A 20155-nucleotide genomic window follows, 5' to 3' on the forward strand; every position below is an offset into this window, starting at 1 on the left:
AATAAAAAAAGAATAAAAGAGGCTTACTCAATGATTTAGAGTTTCAAATTACTCAAAAATGCCTTCTATGCAAAACCTTAGTAGAGCACTACTCAAAACTCTAGGATTCTCACTTAGAAACTCTTCTCTTCTACCAACCCGAGCTACATTATTGGGATTTAAATTTTTCTCTCGTCAGTTGTGGCATACTACACCATATGCTGTGGTGAATGGCCCAAAATGGACAGCTTTACTTAAGCCTTATGGCTTAAGACGGCAAAATAACCATCTAAACCTCATTTTAAACCTCTTATAAAGTTCAATAGACTTGAATGACTATCCAAACTTTATAATTAACTTCTAATTATCTTAATTAATTAATTAATTAAATCACTCAATTAATTAATTTAGCCCTTGAATTAAATTTTAGGATGTTACAAAATTTACTTAACTACATGAACCAAAATAAAGCAACTGAAGACCATATAAGCGTAAATAATAGACCAAATATATAACAAAAAAATGATTGGAAAACCAGACAAAAGCTTGATGTTTTAGGTTTTAGGTCTTCTTCCTATTTTCTCTATTCAGAGCTAGCTTCCTTTGTACCCTCTTCTTATGTGCTTGAGTTGATAGAGTTGATGCTTGTGATGATGAAGCATAGTCCACTACATGTTGGCTAACCCCCTTGTGACTATACAAATCTTTTATTTAGTTTTTGAGATTGAGATCTATTTTACTTTTGCTCCTAGTCCACCTTTCACCTCATGGAGGTTGGTTGTTGCTAATCTTGCCCTAAATCCCATCATATAGGCCCTACTAAAATATCATTTGTTTATTTTTTAAAACTCACTATTGTCATTACTGATAGCAACCACATAGGTACTCCTCTTTTGAAATTAACAACATTCATGTAAAGGCTTAAAAATTAAATTTATAATATAGATTATTTTGCATTATACAACTAAAGAATATTGCAATATAAATACTTTGGTAAACTAAGGGCTCATTTGGATACATGACTTTTGGCTTTTGAGATGTACTTTTGCACTTTTGGGATGTAGGATGTTGTTTGAATATTTCTTGATTAAGCAAACTGACTTTTTGAATGCACATTGAGAAAGTTATTGAAAGTGAATCTAAAAACTTAATTTTTTTGGAGCTTTTCAAACTGACTTTTTAGTATTTAGTTTTTGAATTTACTATACTGCCTTTATTCTCTTATAGCACTTATTGCGTGTTCTGTTTTATTAGAATTTGAATTTAATGCAATAGCCACAAAGCTAAATAGATTATATGGGGAGGCAATTTGGAAAACCTTTTGTATATGAAAAAAAAAGAATTTTTTTAATCCTATCTATAAGGTATGCCATTCAATATTAATAATTGTTGAATTATTTATTACATTTTTTTTCAATATTAAACTTTACATTTTTTATTCTTATTATTTAACATATTAAATTTTATATTATTTTGAATTTTTTTTCACATTTTTAATATATTATATTTGTATAGCAAAAATTATAAATTATCATAAATCAATATCCTTTTTGGTCATTATATATTCAAAAGTGCATTTCAAAAGTATAAATAATCATTAATTTAAACAACTTTCAGTTTACTAAATTGACTTTTGAAAAAAATGTATCCAAATATAAATTTCATTAGAACAACTGACTTTTACTAAATTAACTTTTGCCAAATGAATTTTTACCAAATGAACTTTTGCCAAAGTGTGTTGTTTAGTTTTTAGTTTGTTAAAAGTTCATTTAGTGAAAGTTTATTTGATAAAAGTCATTAAAATAAAAGTCAGTTGTTGTGATAAAATTTGTGTTTGGATATATTTTTTCAAAGGTCAGTTTACACTGAAAGTTGTTTGGTTTATGATAGTGAGTGCTTTTGAATATACAATTATAAAAAAGAACATTGATTTATGATGATTTGTAATTTTTATTATACAAATGTAATATATTTAAAATTTAAAATATTTAAAAAATGTTATTGATATTTTAAATAACATAAAATTTGATCTATAATGTTACAAAATTTGATCTCTAGTTATTTGTACTCTTTTAATTTGTAATTTTAAAAATATGATAAAGATTTGTAATTTTTTATTATACATTAATGTTAAAAGTTAACATGATTAATTATTCAATTTATAATGCTAAAACTTGATACCTAATTATTATTATTAAAATAATAATTATATTTTTAATGAATTAACTATTTTTTAAATAAAAGAATAAGAGATTAAATTTGGAATAGTTTGGTCAAATAACATCATATTTTTCAAAAATTTTAAATAATTACATTTCAAAAATTCACTTTCAGCTACTATTTAAATTTATTTTCAGGATGTGCTTTCTTGTAAAATATTTTATCTAAATAATTTTTAATATTTTAAAAATAAAATTTTACTTTTTGAATATAAAATGCAAGAAAATTAAATAGGTGTTAAAGAGGTATGGATTCAAACTTCCTTTAGCTATCTTAAAAGAGTTGACTGAAGCTTTAATCACCTTAAAACAGTTGACTAAATTTGACCTTATAGTTAAGAGAGAAAAAAATAATGAACAACATTTTAACAATTAAACATTAAACTTTAATTTCGCTCAGGACCTAGGGCTGAAATGACATGTCGAAATTCTTTGAACCCTTTGGGATAATTAGCTGTTCATGTGGGATTGTCCTACATAGGAAAGGATTAAAAGAGTGTACCGTGTACGTGGTCCCTACAATACGAAAAAAACGCGTTTTTCAGACATAATGGTTATTCCAGTCAAACGCCTGCCTTTCAGAACAGAACAACAAGCAAAGCAAGGAAGAACAACAACGAAGCTCACCAACTACGGAGTCCCAACCCCTTCATATTCTCTTCCCTGAAAATAAAAACATTAAAAAAAAAATCTTATGCTGTGCAATACATAATATGCAATTCCGAACCAACCAGGGATTTTCCTGTTCATCTTCCTCTTCTTTCCTTCACTGAATCCAGAGGTTTCATACCAATTCATGGATAACCCAGCAACAGCCACTGCAGTAAGAGGCTGCAGCTCTGATTCTCTCGTTGCTACTCTTCGCGACTCAATCCAAGCTCTAGGTCGAGGCTTCGATGTTACCTCGGATATTCGTCTTCTCTACTGCAAAGGGGCTTCTGGGTCGAGGCTTGTTCGCCTCGACGAGGACCATATTAGGGATCTTGTTGTCTCCGATGGTGTCGTTATTCCTAGCGTCTCTGTTGACATTGATGTCTCGTCAGGGAAGAGTGGTATAAAGAAGACCCCGGTGTATAGTTTCCATGAGGTGATTATTTTGATCCATTTTGCTTATCGATTTTGATTTCTTGCCTTCCTCGTGGCAGTATTCCACGGATAGAAGACCGGAAAGAAATTAGAAAACTGGAAGCGCAGGAATTCTGATTTTTTTTTTTTGAGTGGATGATTTTTGTTTTGTTGTAATTGCGTTTCTTTGGTGGCGATTGGCTTGTAGACTCCGCTGTCAATTCGTACGTTTCCAATGCAGTGCCTGGCTCTATACATGGACCTTTCTTTTCCTTTCTTCATTTGGCCTCTGCAATGTATAGAAGTTGTGTTGATTTTAGAATAATTACACATGAAAGTTTGTTTTCCTTTTCTCCTATTGTTATCTGAGCGTGGTTAAAATTCTGACACATGCCTAATCACCTGACCTATCTCGATGGTTCAATTTGGTCCTTTGGCAGTTTAATTCATGTTGTTCCTAACCAATGTGATTTCTGTATGCTGTTCCTTTTTCAGATTTCACTTGTGTACTATATATTGCACTTGCCAATTTTGAAAGATTTAGTTTTACTTTGCAGAAGACAATCAACTTCTACTTTTGAGAAAGTACATTTCAGTGCTTGTAAAGTTTTCCTTGAGTCTCTTGTTTTGGAGGATAGGAACTATATAATCAAGTTGATATGTTCTTGTCCATTCTTCCCAAGGCTTTTGTGTTAGGCTAATGATGAGCAAGTAGTCAGATAATGTGCGTGCTCCAGATCTTATGAATGTATCGGCAAACATCTCATTTTAATAAATCAAAGGAAGATTCTGTGGTGCACATTAACTTATAAGTGCATTGGTGCAATGAACGATAAACTTTCATTGTGTTGGTCACAACATTCAAATGTGCTGGAAAATTTTTCTAATATGTTACTAACTGACACTTTTACTTGTGGCAACAAGAACATTGAGTGACCAGTAACCAGGACGATGAAAAGGCATTAGTAATTTAATTCCAAGGTGCTGATAACATGTTACCGTTAGTAGATGTTAGTTACCTGTAAATGAGCTAGATTTTACCAACACATTTGAAAATCTTTATTAGCATGATGAGAGGCCATTATTAATTTTGCACCAGTGCACCAAAGAGTGCACCTGAATTATCTGGGAGTTGATTAACATTGTATTTTTAAATTGATTAAACTATATTTTTAAATTGATTAAACTCTACTTTGATATTCCTTAAGAAGTTGGAACCATATAGCTGAAGTTCTGAACGCTTTTGAAGTATAATTATTTGCTTTTCTATATTCAATACGGTATTATGCTATGTTCTCTTTCAGGCTTTATAAGATTAAGCACTAATACCTTGATTATATTGAACAAATTAATCTTACTGCAGAAGTTCTTCCGGAGATTATTTAAGTGTAATATTATTATTTTTCTTCATAAGGCTTGAAATATAGTTTCTAAGCAGCTTATATGATAAAAAATCACATAGCAAATTCTTCCAAAAGATCCAGCATTGAAGCTGTGTTGGGTGGGCATGATTGTTCACAACCTTTCAATTTTTTAGAAATTATGAAGTAGTTGAGAAATGAAGAATAAAGCCAATAAATCATGGATATGCACTATATCTTTTAGAATCTACTTCTAGACAATTTCTTTAATAACCTTTGTAAGTTGGCTTTTTCCTATATTCTGAAACTCTTATCCAATAATATAACATGTGATTTGTGACTTCCCAGTTCTTCTGAGCACCTAGTCCATTGTTAGTCTTGACTTCCGGTGGAATTGATGATTGACCCTACATATTTTATATAGTTGTGAGTGCTGCCCTGATATCAAAGTATATTCTAGTGGATTGTGGAATTGCAATTTTTTGCGGTGGGAGAATCACCATGTGAGTCAGCACGGTTATGCTTCATTTATGTAAGGAATCCTTTCAAATGAATGGAACATTAGGAATTCATGATTCTTGACAACCTATCCCTTCACCAATCTGTCAATGATAGGTTTTCATTTCAGATAAAATAGATGAGTAGTCATCCTGATCGATTAGGATGTATATATGTAGACTCCGTTCATGGTTTTATTTTTGTGCATGCTGCAAGCTTTGAGATTTCTTCATGCAGAGCCACTATATTGTGAATGATATCTTGTCTTTGTTCTGTACATGAATATATTGATTGTTTTCCTTATGTTGCTTTTCTTACACATAATATTAATGGCTATCTCTCTGATGAGTGAGCAACATTTTCCATTCATTGAACAATGTTAGTGACCTTGTATTGTTTAATTTTCCAGATGGTAAAGCATTTTAATGAGATGTCAGGCATAACAGAACAAATTCCACTTGGAAGCTTCAACACAATGTTCAATTTTACTGGCTCCTGGATGGTTGATGCAGCAGCCACAAAGTCCCTTGCCATGGTTGGATATTTTTTCCCATTGTTCAGAGTCAAATTAAATAAACTAAATCTAGTCTTGCATGAAGATATCAAGCGAGCTGTTCCTTATTCTTGGGATCCAACAGCCTTGGCAAGGTAAACTATTTTTTATTAATAGCTGTGAATAATATTCAGGCAGTTCTTAAGTTCTTGTTAAAACGCACAGATTTTGGTTTAACATGTTGTAGCTGAGAACTTTGCAACTTCTTCATCTATTTGGAAAAAATTTTTGTTCCACGGGCTCCACTTCTAAATCTGAACTTCTCCTAGACTTAAAATTGAAAGGTCAAGAAGTTTTAGTTATCAGTATCACACTTTCAATTATAGTTGGTCTTATTTATGAGAGTATGATATACTTATTTATAAGCTTTTTATTGGAACGTGTCATTTTTCATTTTGATCGAAAATTGTCAAGTGATCTAGGCAAATATTTTTCCCAAAGCTTGTAGTGTTGTCAGAGCCAGACCAAACTGGCTGATTCAGTGAGGAACTGGCCTATGGTCCAATTTGGTCAACCCCAGAACTGGGGGAAAAGGTTGGTCATGAACTGGTCAAAATGGTGGAAAACTGGTCAGAACTGGTTTTCATTTTTTTCCCAAAAAAGAATCAATAGTCCAAAAATGTTATTTTGTGTTTTTATGTCCCGTGGTTGGGTTTTCTTTAGTTTTATATATATATATATATTTGATGATTAATCATAGGTGATTTTAGTTAATAATAGAAGCTTGTGTTTGTTTGGTTAGAAAATTAATGTTATATGATTATTTTTTTTCATTTGTAATGGACAATAAATGGTTTTATCATAATTTAGGTGCAATTGACTATAAATTTAACATCTATGATAAGGATATGGTTAAGTATTGTCTAAAATATTTTCATTTTTCATACATATTCTTTAAATTTTATTATTTTAATTGAGATTGGTTGAACTACAGTTTGATCATGGTTTAGTTAACTAGTTCCCTGACCTGTTCAATGCCTGGTCTGGTTCTGACAACATTGCAATTTGTATACTTTTAAACTCCTCATTTGACCCTTTTTTGGTACATAGCTGAAGTGAATCATTGCCACTTATTCTGAATCATTTTTTGCAAATTTTATTTATTTTCAAAAATGATATTCTCCTGGTTTTCTAGATTATTGTAGTCACTAACTTGTCATTTATAAAATAATTTGTTTAGAGATAAGAGAAGGACAAAGAAAGAGGATAACCCTCTAAAGAAACCATGAGTTGAAACCCTTGCCTATTGTAGATTCTTAGTCCTCAACTGAATTTGGACTGATATTCAATTTACCAAAGTAACTGTAAGATGTGGAACTAGATCTGAGGATATTACCAATGTACAGATAAAATAAGTGATTTGTTTTGTATTCTGTTTGTTTTGTTGTCCTATTTTGTATCTTCTTTTGTACATTTTGAGCATATACAAAAGTAGTGATATAAGAAAATAATACATCCTTATTATTTGTATTAGATATCATTTTCAATAACTAGCTTTAATTCCGATGCTAGATGTGGTTGCAGTGGTATAGTAGGGGGGAAAAAATCTGACAAAAGCATTCACCTTGTGATATTGAGTTTGATGGCTGTGATTGTTCAATGCTATCTTTATATATCAAATGTGATCGTAAATTAGAAGATGACAATTTTGAATTTTCTCAGCTGCAGAACTATGGTGGTAATGATTGCATGTAATCTATATTTATAACCTTTCTAAGTTCGATTCTTCAGAAGACTAATCCCCCTTCACCACAATAACCTCAAAATAAGAAATTGTTTGTTATAGTAATTAGATGGTATGGATGGTATTAAATTCTAATCAGAAACTTTCGCCCTTTCTTCTTCTCAGTTTTATTGAGAATTATGGTACCCACATTGTTACATCTGCAACAGTTGGTGGAAGAGATGTAGTTTATATCAGGCAGCACCAATCATCTAGTTTGTCAGCTTCAGACATTCAGAACTATGTAGAGGACATTGGAAATGATAGGTTTGGTGTTAAAAACCTGTCAAGTCCTGGTCCTTTAAGGTACAAGGAGAAGGTTAGCATCAAGAACTCCCCTTTCCCCCAACATTCAGTAAGCTGATAACTTGTTTGTCAATGTATATATTCATGCAACTTACTTTAGTCTGCAAATTCTTGCTCGATTTTTATTGCATAAGAAGATCCCATTCTTGCTATTGCATTCTATTTTCCACTCATCTAAGGCATAAATTATGGAAATATCAATCAAGTGACCTTTTGGTTTGTTGCTGCAGGACGTTACTGTCATTTTCAGAAGAAGAGGAGGGGATGATCTTGAGCAAAATCATATAAAATGGGTGGAGACTGTAAAATTGGCACCAGACGTTATTAACATGACATTTACACCCATTGTTTCTCTTCTTGAAGGACTGCCGGGTGTAAGACATTTGACTCGTGCAATTGACCTGTATTTGGAGTGTAAGTTCCTTACTAATACTTAGTGTGAAATATAAATTGATTACAACAATTATTCGAGGGAAAGTATACAATTTGCATATCAGGTGGTATAAATGCTTCCTTCAACTATAAACTTGTTTAACCTTAATTAATCCAATTTCATTCCATGTTCACCATACTAGTTCCTCAAACTTGAACTCGCTACTTGTGTGTGGTTAATGTCAACAGAACTTGGATAATTGAATAAAAATAATATTAAAATGAGCTGTAGTACTAAGATCACTTGAATTCTGATTTTAGGGCAAATTTGATCCGAAACTACTGTTAGATAGCTTTTAAGTTATCATGATTTTATTAATTCTATATAATTTGCCTGTGTTATGTTACCAGACAAACCGCCTATTGAAGACCTACAATATTTCTTGGATTTCCAAATAACTCGAGTTTGGGCGCCAGAGCAAAACAATCTACAAAGAAAGGAGCCTGTCTGTCCTTCCCTTCAGTTCAGCTTGATGGGACCAAAGCTTTACGTCAGTCCAGATCAGGTATGGTTTACTAAATCCTACTTGACTGATTATGGTGTTAAAAGCCAAGTCAAAACGGGCTTTTAATATAAAACAATGTTAACTTTAGTGTTAAAGCTGTTATTAGATTCAAAGCTAAGTACAGCTTTAGCATTAAATTTACTTTATTTTTTATTACGGTCTAGGGACTGGAGGATAGAGCTAAGCGGTAAAAGTGAAAATTTAAAAGGTTCACTCAATTGTAATTAGGTGGCGAAAGTTGGACTATTAGACAGGGCAGATGTTCTGGTTTTGCCAACTGGTATAACCGTGTATCATTTAGTAGAATTAAACAATTTATGAAGCATGAAATTTTTTAAAGACAGAGCCATATCTGTGTCCTACACTTGTTAAACATGATGGAGGCATGCCTTTGAGCATGCTTTTGTTGTTTCTTTTTTTATGCAAGTAACAAAATGACCTGGTGTTTCAGGTTACAGTGGGTCGCAAGCCTGTGACTGGGCTTAGACTTAGCCTAGAGGGAAGCAAACAGAATCGACTTGCAGTACATTTGCAGCATTTAGTTTCTCTTCCAAAGAACCTTCAACCTCACTGGGATGTGCACATGGCCATAGGAGCTCCCAAGTGGCAAGGTCCTGAGGAGCAAGATAGCCGCTGGTTTGAGCCAATCAAATGGAAAAACTTCTCCCATGTCAGCACTGCACCAATTGAGTACACAGAAACTAGCATTGGGGACCTTTCTGGCGTTCATATTGTTACAGGAGCTCAGCTTGGTGTTTGGGATTTTGGTGCCAAAAACGTGTTACACCTCAAGCTTCTGTTCTCCAAGGTACCCGGGTGCACAATAAGACGGTCAGTCTGGGATCACAACCCCTCCACTCCATCCGCTGCACCAAGATCAGATGGTGCATCTTCATCTTCAACAAAGAAAACCTCCGACGACAAAAGGGATGAAAGTTCAATCCACGCTGGAAAATTGGCAAAGATTGTGGACATTACGGAAATGTCTAAAGGGCCCCAAGATATTCCAGGTCATTGGTTAGTCACAGGGGCTAAGCTTGGAGTGGAAAAGGGAAAAATTGTACTGAGGATAAAGTATTCTCTGCTTAACTATTGATCGATCATCCCCTTTTACCTCTTTTTGGCAATATTTTGCTATGATTTCCCTTCTCATTAGAAACTTTAGTCGAGCATTCTTTGCACAGGTAGCCCTGGGTTCTTTTACAATGTAGATTTGTTCTAGTCATTTAAATGATAGTCATGCAATCATTGATTATACAAGTTCTTACAGTGCTGCAGATTCAATTTTGTTTGCTTAAAGGACACGATGGCATTGTTGAAAGATATCGACCTTTCCTCCTTTATAATGTCTTTACTCTTTAGTGCCTCTCTCTCTCTCTCTCTCTCACTATGTGTGTGTGTGCGTGTTTTTTTTTTTTTTTCCTTTTTTTGGGGGGGGGGGTGGTGTGTGTGTGGGTGGGGTGGTGGGGGCTTGGGGGTTATGAACGAGACCTCTCTGTCTTTGGCCTAATGATAAGCAAGTGGGTATTATTTTTATTTACTGATTAGCTTAGATATAAACCAAGCAACTGTTATGTTTATTTAATGGATCCTTTGAATGGTCATAGTTAGCTGGAAATATTATTCATGCGGTGGGCTCCCAGGATGAAGATGGGTAAGAGAACAGTGATTGGAATCGGAGTAATAAGCATTTACTTATTGTAACACTAAGAAATAAGAGTGACATCTGACTCATGAATGATAGATAACGCATGGTGATGGATGCAAATTTTAGTTTGTAATGGGCTCGGTACTTCAGACCCTGAGGACAACACGTATTCGCAGCACATCAAACATAATAAAAGTAGACAATTGCAAGGGCACCTATGCGCATCAGCTATAAAATAGGTTCGGCCCTGCTTATACAAGATGTTACTTTTTCAAGTATATATGAACTTTCATGTTGAAATAAATGTGTCTATGTTGTGTCAGTTTCTGAGAAAAATCAACCAATAAGGTGAACTTCTTCGGCCGCAATGGAATCATTCGGCCGGCTATTTGAGATGCTAAATATTGAAGACAATACACAGTGAATGTAGACTTTAAGAAAGCAACTAGTGGGGTTGTGCTACCTCACCTGACCAAATCATCAATACAGCGTCTTCCTGCAGTTTCTCTGTTTCCTGAATTTAGTATATTGTACATTCATTGACAGGTTCTAATAATTTAATTTACAATATAACAAACTCTTTTCTCTGTGACACTTTTGGTAGAAAACAATGGAATGTTGAGATTACTTGTTGCTTACCCCCAAAAAGATATTGTTTTCAGCAAAATTACATTTCTTAATCATTTATGCTGAGATCACGAGGGATGTAAGCCTACTTTTAGCCTAAAGCGACTGCTAATAATGACTGAAAGATCGTTTACAGTTGTGTCCAAGTGAGTCAAGTTATGTGTAAAATAGACCTTTTCAAGTTTCTGGGAGCTCGTGGATCATCCCAAAAGCTTTTTTCTCTTTGGACCGATGCATAGTTTCATGCACTAGAGTAAATGACCAGTTCAAATGACCAAAACACTTTCTATTTCTAGAGCATGATCTTTTCAATTCACTTAGCCCATGTAAAATATGACAGTTTCCCTGTAATTCACAAGTTACAAACACCAACATCACAGTTCAAGAAACTATTCTCTTAAAAGCATATATACATGTTTCATATGATGATCCCAATTAGTAACTGTGGGTCATAAGACCAACTACTAACTTGAAATCATGTACAGGCTGTTTATAAATTAAACTCTGCTTTTGTATTACATATATTCTTAACATCAGACTCAAGTTATATTCTATAATTGGTAATATATATTATAGTTGGCTAAAAGTCAATAAAAACTTCTCAGATAATTGACAGACTGTTAGATTAGGTACTTTTTAATCGACCTTTTTGGTCTTCCCCAACGTTACTCTCAAGATTTATACTTGATTTAATCTACTTAACCCACGGCCTCGATTATGACGGTGTTAGTGGGCATGCCAAACGGCTTAGTGAAGATTTCCTAGGAAAACATTGACAGCATCCAATTAATGTCTCATAACAAGCCTGTATCCGAATTTATATTACCTAGAAAATCTTGGGGGTGACAGTCATAATTAAGTTTTACAGTAGCGGAGTATAATTACAAGGGAAAATTTTAGTTAGTCCCTTTACCCACCTTAATTTCAGTCACCCTAAAAATTTAAAATTTCACTGCACAGAGAGATTGAAATGAAATTGAAAAGTTAACTTAAATGACCATATTATCCTTAGTAAAATGAACAAATGATATATAAAAAATGAACAAGCAACGTATATAAAATGAACTGATGGTGGTAAAATTTGCTACTCTCATTAATAACATAACATCATTATGGATATAAACAAGTAAAGTTACGCTTATAAATAATTCATGTAAAAAAAATGAACAACTAATTATGGTAAATGAACAATTGAAGTAGGTGAAATGAGAGTTGTAAATTTATAATGATGTTATGATGTTAATAAAGTTTGCAAATTTCACTTACGTCTATTGTTTATTTTTCATACATCAGTTATTTATTTTTCCTATATGAGTTGTTCACATACCTAATTTCACCAGGGATAATAACATCATTTGAGTCATGTCTTTAATTTCATTTTAGCCCTTCATATGTGCACAGTGAAATTTCATGGGGGTTATTGAAATTGAGTTGGGTTAAGGGGGCTAATTGAAATATTCCATAATTACAAATATGTACACACATACATATTGTAAATTTAATTTTATTATATTCTTTATAAGTAATTTCTTAAAAATAATTTATAACTTAAAAATATCATTAAATGATAATTATATATAGTTTTATTTCAAAATACAAAATTTCACCATATATCTAATATATTATTTTCAAGAAAAAATTTATACAGAATATATGTGTGCGCGAGTGAGTGTTTATATTTTCAATTAATTTTCATATGTTATTATAAATTAATGATTTAAAAAAATATAAGTGATCTTCAAATTTTATAAAATTATAAACCAATATACAAACATTAAAAGTAGGGTTAATGTATATTTTTATCCCTGAACTTTTTTTGAAGAATGTTAGGTACTCTATACTGATAAATTTGACAATTTTACCTCTAAAAAACCCTTTCTGTTAGCCAATCATTAATTTTTTTATTTTTTGCTAACGTGATATGTGCGTGGGGCTCTTGCAAAATGATATATAAAATTTTGACCATATTCTTTAGTGTTAATTTATCCTTAAAATCTTTTTCTAATAACACTGAACATCCAAAAGTCTTTTTTTAAAAGTGCTTAACATCTTAAAATCTTGTTGAAATAAAATTTAATAACTATTATTAAAATATTAAATATTTTAATATTTAATAATTTAAATATTATTATTTATAAATATTCATTCAAACTTTATAAATTATTTTTTAAATATTAACATTTTAAAGTAATTCTTTATAAATTTATGGATGACTTGTAATATTTTTATATATTGATCATATTTTTAATATTAATTGAGTTCTTTAAATTGTTTAGATCATTTTCTATAATTTTTTTGATCAACTAATCATTTTATTCCAAAACATTACACCATCCAATTTAATATTTATTATTTTTAATATTTTATAATTTTATATTAAAAATAAAGGGAATGAACCTCCAAATTAATGAAGGAACAACGTGCAAAAAGTATTAAATTTGAGTAGTATAATATTTTGGAGAAAGATTATTAGTTGACTAAAAAATTATAAAAAATGACCTAAAAATTTAAGGAGCTTAATCAATATTAAAAATATAAGTAAGTTTTGACATGCAAAAGGCATAATGATTTGAGCACTATTTCAAAGAGAAGATCAAAGATTGATATATAAAAAATTAAAAAGTCATCTATAAATTTATAAAATGATAATTTGAGTTGTTAATATTTGATAACTAATTTGTAAATTTTGAATGAATATTTATAAATAATAATTTTTAATTTATTAAATATGAAAATATTTTATGTTTTGGCAATATACATTCAATTTTATTTTAACAAGACTTCAAAATATTCAATGATCCTCAAAAAAAACTTTAGGGTGTCCAATATTTAAAAAAAAAAACTTTAGAAGCAAATTAGCATCAAATAACATGGTTAAAATTTTATCTATCATTGTGCGTGGACCTCATGTACATGCAACGTCAGTAGAAAATGACAAAGTTAATGATTAACTAACAGAAAGGGTTTTTTGCTCCTAAAAAAAATAGTTCAAAGAGAAAATTATCCCACTTATTAATATAAAGTGTGCATCACTCCTACAAAAAATAGTTGCTTAATCCTTAAAATTATATGTTAAACATAGCTAAACTACTTAAAAAATTCTTGCATAAATACAATGCACCACGTCATTATTCATATTTTATTCAATAAAATTGAATCAATTCAATCACGTAAAATCCTATGTTATTATTTTTGATAATTTCATTTTTGAAATAAAGTTTATATTTAATTTCTTATTTTTTATTTCTTTTTCATTGTCAATGTCAAAATCAATTTATATTTACATCTTATTAATATTAATTTTTAATTCAATAAAGAAATAGAATAAAAATTTAATGATATGATTTATAAATAAAAAAATAATTTTTTGTCTTATAAATAAAATAAGAGATAATATTACAAAAGAGTTTATGCTTTTGATGAGGCTAAATATTCTAAGACCAGTATACGAGAAGACGAAGGAAGTTGGGGGGTGCCCTCCTCACAATACACCTAGTACCGCCACTGATTACAATAAGAAATAGGAAATGGGAAATTTCCTTTTCAAAATTACGTATCATATGAGTCTGCTGCTATAGCCAGCAAAGTCCTTGTAGAGAAATATATGGACTTTAACATAGCTTGGAATATTCCTCTTCCGAAGTCGGCAGAATCACTACTGTAACGGCATTTTGCATATTTGAACAAGCTAAGACGCGTTCTTTTTGGAAAATAAAATAGGGAAAATTTCAATGGGGGACCCTTAACTAGAGAAAATAAATAAGAGGACCCCTGAATTTATGAAATTTTTCTGAAAGACCCGTATGGATTTTTGTTTGACTTTGTGACCAACATGATAAAATTACCCTCATTTAAATGAACAATATAAATGACTTTTTTGTTCTCATATTGTATGTTGTTTGTTTATTTACAAAATATTTTTTTTTCCTAACTTCACTTATTTATAACCTTAGTTTTACTTGATTTCATTCCAAGTGTTGGTTTCATGATAAGATAATTTGTTCATTCTCATACTGTTTATTGTTTATTTATTTATGGAATATTGTTTGTTTCCCTACTTCACTTTGTTTATAGCCCTTGAATGAAATTAAGTGAAAGCTAGACTATAAATAAGTAAAGTAAGAAAACGAATAACATTCCGTAAGTAAACAAACAACATATAGTATAGGAACGAATAAATCGTTTATGTAGTTCACTTAAATGAAGACAATTTTATCATTTTTATCACAAATTCAAACACAAATCTGTGCGGATTCTTCAGTAAAATTTTAAAAATTGAGGGGTTTTCTTTCTTATTATCTCTGACCAAGGGTCCCTTACTCAAATTTTCCCAATAAAACAACCAGCTATTGAATTTCTGCCAATAAAGAAAAGGTCACCAACCATCTCCATTGTCACCGTTGGAGTCATCTGATGCACGCACAAATATTTCTTTAATGCATTATGCTAAATCGAGTGTATATATATGGGGAAGAATTCGGTCTTGCTCGCTGCAACAGACTCATCTGCTAACCACAGTACTGAAGACCTCATCTGCAGAGCCATGGTACGTATAGTTCTCTGATCACTGTGCATGCAAGGCGTAGATCGAGTTAATAATTGATCCTTTCAGGCTTCCTATTAATTACGTACTGAATTATGACATTGATGTATTTGCATGCAGGAAAACCCCGAGAAAGTCAACAAGGGTCATCAGGAGGAGAAAGCAGCGCTGGTTGTGGCAGATAAAGTGGACTGGAAAGGAAGGAAAGCTCTCAAACATGAACATGGAGGGATGAAATCGTCCTTGCTCATATTAAGTATGTGAAATCTCTTGTCAGTATTATTCAGAGTCTTGAAAAAATTAGCAGCTATGAAATAAAAAACGAACAAGATTCTTAAAGACAAAGTTGGGATGCTTGATTATATATGTTATCTATCCGTTATGCATATGCAGCGACGTTTGGATTCGAGAACTTGGCAACGTTCTCGCTGGCAGTGAATTCGGTGGGATACTTCAATGGAATAATGCATTTCGATATTATCGATGCTGCTAATATGCTCACCAACTACATGGGCACTAGTTACTTGCTCGCCATCCTCGTCGCTGTCGTCGCCGACACTTGGTTTGGCAGATTCAAAGCTGTCATAGTCTCTGGTTGCTTTGAGTTTTTCGTATGTCCCTTCAAATAATATATTCATCATCATATATCCTCCTATATATATATATATATATATATCTTTAATCACTAAGACCATTATTCTCTAATTCTCTTGGATTGTCAGTGTCAGATCTTTTCATAAAACTTTCCCATAGACCATACATCTTTGTGAAAATTCCATGAGAAACTGGAAAGAAAGCCCAAGAGATAAATTTTACATATGAAATAGTGGGAAGGTGGCCCTAAAAATTATACACATATTTATATCCCACATTTTTTCCCTAAAAAGACTTTTAAATTCTGAAGCTAATTCATTATTCTTGTTTAAAATTACTCTCCCAGTCGAGACGTTGGTACTTTACCTTTTATTTTTTATTTTTTTGGGAAGCATTTTCATTCCTTTTAGTGGTAAGAATTAAGACTTGAGAGGCTGTCACAGCGTTCATTCTTCATAGATGATGTGTGTGTGGGTGCAAGCTTTTGTAAAATAAAATAACTGCACGGAAATGAGAAATCAGAAGTAACATATAAAGTTTGTTTACAGTACGTAATAGTGATTTATATATATATATATATATACTCACACACACATATACATATTGATGGTTAACATCCCAGTACGTGTATATATAAGTATTTACCGTTGAAAATTCGTTTCTGAAAGTAACGAGAATAGAGGCCTGAGTTTCAGTACCATGGTCCCCTCATTGATTTTTTTTTTTGGGTTTTAAATTTAATAGTTTATCACAGTGACACACGACCATTAAAAAAAAAAAATAGAGAAAATGATGCAACATAATTTTATTAATATTAAGTTGGTTTAAAATTGAGGAATATATAGAATAATGTAGGGGTAACGTAATGTTTTGAATTTTAAATAAACATAAAAATAATTGTACTATATAAATTTTAGAACATGTCCTCTGCTAATATTTGTTGCTAATTTTTGCTATTAAATACATATAATTGATCCATCAGATATGTGTTCTTATATTTTTTTAGTCCAATAATTCATTTTTGGATTTGTCGCGAAGAATAGCACACTAGCTCTCCATTGTTTGAGACAGACGGTCTTAAAAAGCATTATAAATGATCGCTTTTGTCTTAGTACTAACTTACGAGTTATATTGACTGTATTACTCTATTTTTATTGAGATTTGATAAAATATTAGAACTAATATGTAATCAATGATCTCTATGGAAAATCCTTTTGTTGCATATTCAATAGGAACTATACATATAAACAAACTAGTAAAGCTAGAATTTCAATGACTGCTACATGCAGCGTGAACGCCAATCAGTTAATCGTCTCAATTCTTCACTGATCCATGATGTTGCAGGGACTAGTGCTGCTAACAGTTCAAGCACACTACCCCCACCTGAAGCCACCACCTTGCGTCATGTTGGATCCACAATCTCACTGTGAGACACTCAGTGGCGGCCACAAGGCTCTGCTCTTCCTCGGTCTTTATCTCCTGGCTTTCGGCAGCTCTGGAATCAAAGCTGCGCTTCCCTCACATGGCGCCGATCAGTTTGACGACAAAGATCCCAAAGAAGCCTCCCAAATGTCAACCTTCTTCAACTATCTCTTGGTCGCCGTTTGCCTCGGGGGCGCCGTCAGCTTGACGCTCGTTGTCTACGTGCAGGACAACAAAGGATGGGACTGGGGTTTTGGGATCTCCGCCATCGCTATACTGTTGGCCCTCATAATCTTTGCCTCGGGATTGCCTCTCTATAGGCTTCAGATTGTTCAAGGAACTAGTGCTATCATTGAGATCATACAGGTACGTCATACATATGCTCGTTGCCAATTTTGTGAGTGGCTGAAATTTTGACCCTTAGATACTGCTTGATTATTAGAGAGAAATGAAATTAAATATATTAAAAAATTAAATCAAAACAAAAATAATTAAATTACCCTTCCTTCTATATTAAGTATGATAAAATTCATTAATATATATTATAAATATAAAAATTATTACATCTTTTAAAAATTTTATAAATTATGATTTACAATCTTATGAATTAAAATATCCTTCTCTCCTTTATGAATGGACCCACATATCTCTTTTAATCATTTTATTTTTATTTTTATAATTTTAATTCATTCCTTTCCATATTGTTTAGTAAGCAAACAGGACTTTAAGGTTTGCTTGTTCTTACCATTACCGATTAATCATAATATCTTGACTCTGTCTAGCTCTAGGTAGCCAGCACATTCAAATGAGGGCAACAACACCGATGACGCATGATACGTGCATTTGTATTTTCTGTTTATATTAATTTCTTGCCGTGTAATTTCCAGGTCTTTGTTGCCGCATTTCGGAATATAAATCTCCGCCTTCCTGCAGATCCTGCAGAACTCTACGAGATTGAACGTGACAAAGAACCTGCCTCCGAAATAGAATTTTTACCTCACAGAGACATTTACAGGTACAATGCATCCCTCATGTCTCTCGCACACCTTTGTATATTCCCATAAATTTCTTGTGTACCTCACATCTATGTACCCGTACATACAAGCACAGTCTGACATTTAGGCCTTGCCAATACACACACACACACACACACAAAAACACATGCTGATTAAATCTTTAACTAGCTACGTGTGTGCGCTCTGAAAAAATGTTCCTGTTCCCATTATCAGGTTTTTGGACAAAGCAGCCATCAAAACCAAACGCACAACGGAAGTTGAGAATTGTGAGACTCCAAATCCATGGAAACTGTGCAGGGTCACGCAAGTGGAGAATGCCAAGATCATCTTAGGCATGGTCCCAATATTCTGCTGCACGATCATTATGACCCTGTGCCTAGCTCAGCTCCAAACCTTCTCCATCCAGCAAGGCCGAACAATGGACAGCCATATTTCAAAATCTTTCAAAATTCCTCCAGCATCTCTCCCAATCATCCCAATCCTGTTCTTGATCATCATCGTCCCTGTCTATGACCTCATTTTTGTGCCTCTTCTTCGCAAAATCACGGGCATCCCCACTGGAATCACCAACTTGCAGCGTATAGGAGTTGGCCTCATTCTCTCTTGCATCTCCATGGCTCTGTCTGCAGTGATTGAAGTAAAAAGAAAACAAGTGGCAAGAGATCACAACATGCTCGATGCTATACCAGTACGTAATCCATTGCCCATGAGCACATTCTGGCTTTCCTTTCAGTACTTTGTGTTTGGCATTGCTGACCTGTTTACTTATGTGGGGCTGCTTGAGTTCTTCTACTCTGAGGCACCAAAATCGCTGAAATCTACATCAACCTGCTTCCTCTGGACCTCAATGGCTGTCGGATATTTTCTGAGTACCATAGTGGTGAAGAGTGTGAATAGTGCCACCAAGAATATCACCAGAAGTGGAGGATGGTTGGCTGGTAACAATATTAACAGAAACCATCTGAATCTATTTTACTTGTTCCTTTCCGTGGTGAGCTTTATCAACTTCTGTATCTATCTGATCGTTTCAAGCAGGTACAAGTATAGGACTCAAGTTCGGGAAGTAAAACAGGGGGGTTCCAACGATTGAATGTAGAGAACCAAAAAAGTAGAGTATGATGAAATGTATAATTAGTGAAAGTTAGAGTAGTTTGTACCGTTTATTTCATTTTCTCTTCGAGAAAATGATTGCGATTGGGTAAAAGTAAGATAGAGGTGTGATTATTTGTTTACTTCAGAAGTTGGAAGTTGTTAAGTTTAAACATATATGGAAGCTTTTTTTGTACTTGAACTTGATGTGAAAACGTGTATGATTTCATCCGAAAGAATTGCAAGAGGAGCTCATCCGCAGGAAGAAAACGAACAGTAATAATTATAATTATAAATTTTTCATCATTTACATTGTGGAATAGATAAATAGTGTTATTCTAATGATTATATCTTGCAAAAAGGATAAACCATATGGAAGTTAAATAATGAAGAGCTCTTGTGCCTTGTGTATATGATTATTCAAGTGATAAGAGCCAATATGGTTAATTAGATTGGCTTTCAAAGGACCTTCAAGTTCCCCTAAATGCATTCTGCATGCTGCTTGATTGATCCATGTAAAATAATATATAATACATTTCAAATGCAAAAACGTTGGATTTACTTTAGCAAAATT

General features: G+C 32.6%; 2 protein-coding genes across 4 annotated transcripts; both read left to right on the plus strand.

Moving 5' to 3' along the window:
- The first annotated feature begins 2780 nt into the window (after nucleotides 1-2780).
- LOC129306641 (MACPF domain-containing protein CAD1) lies at nucleotides 2781-10003 on the plus strand. Its single transcript, XM_054947328.1, has 6 exons — nucleotides 2781-3285; nucleotides 5532-5770; nucleotides 7525-7717; nucleotides 7935-8118; nucleotides 8488-8642; nucleotides 9094-10003. The coding sequence occupies exons 1-6, from the start codon at nucleotides 2995-2997 to the stop codon at nucleotides 9736-9738; spliced, it is 1707 nt and encodes a 568-aa protein (XP_054803303.1). The 5' UTR covers nucleotides 2781-2994; the 3' UTR covers nucleotides 9739-10003.
- A 5341-nt stretch (nucleotides 10004-15344) lies between these two features.
- LOC129307241 (protein NRT1/ PTR FAMILY 4.5-like) lies at nucleotides 15345-19783 on the plus strand. 3 transcript variants are annotated; one of them, XM_054948142.1, is made up of 7 exons: nucleotides 15345-15463; nucleotides 15581-15716; nucleotides 15854-16071; nucleotides 17399-17842; nucleotides 18364-18491; nucleotides 18706-19430; nucleotides 19528-19783. In XM_054948142.1, the coding sequence occupies exons 1-7, from the start codon at nucleotides 15383-15385 to the stop codon at nucleotides 19557-19559; spliced, it is 1764 nt and encodes a 587-aa protein (XP_054804117.1). In that variant the 5' UTR covers nucleotides 15345-15382; the 3' UTR covers nucleotides 19560-19783. The 3 variants fall into 3 exon arrangements, with proteins under 3 accessions (XP_054804117.1, XP_054804116.1, XP_054804115.1); XM_054948141.1 differs by having other exon boundaries at nucleotides 18706-19180; nucleotides 19277-19783; XM_054948140.1 differs by having other exon boundaries at nucleotides 18706-19783.
- Nucleotides 19784-20155: the final 372 nt, after the last annotated feature.

The sequence above is a fragment of the Prosopis cineraria genome, unplaced genomic scaffold (genome assembly GCF_029017545.1).
Source record: "Prosopis cineraria cultivar Desert tree isolate PC_DT_omini unplaced genomic scaffold, ASM2901754v1 PC3, whole genome shotgun sequence".
In the NCBI taxonomy this organism is placed as follows: Eukaryota; Viridiplantae; Streptophyta; class Magnoliopsida; order Fabales; family Fabaceae; genus Prosopis; species Prosopis cineraria.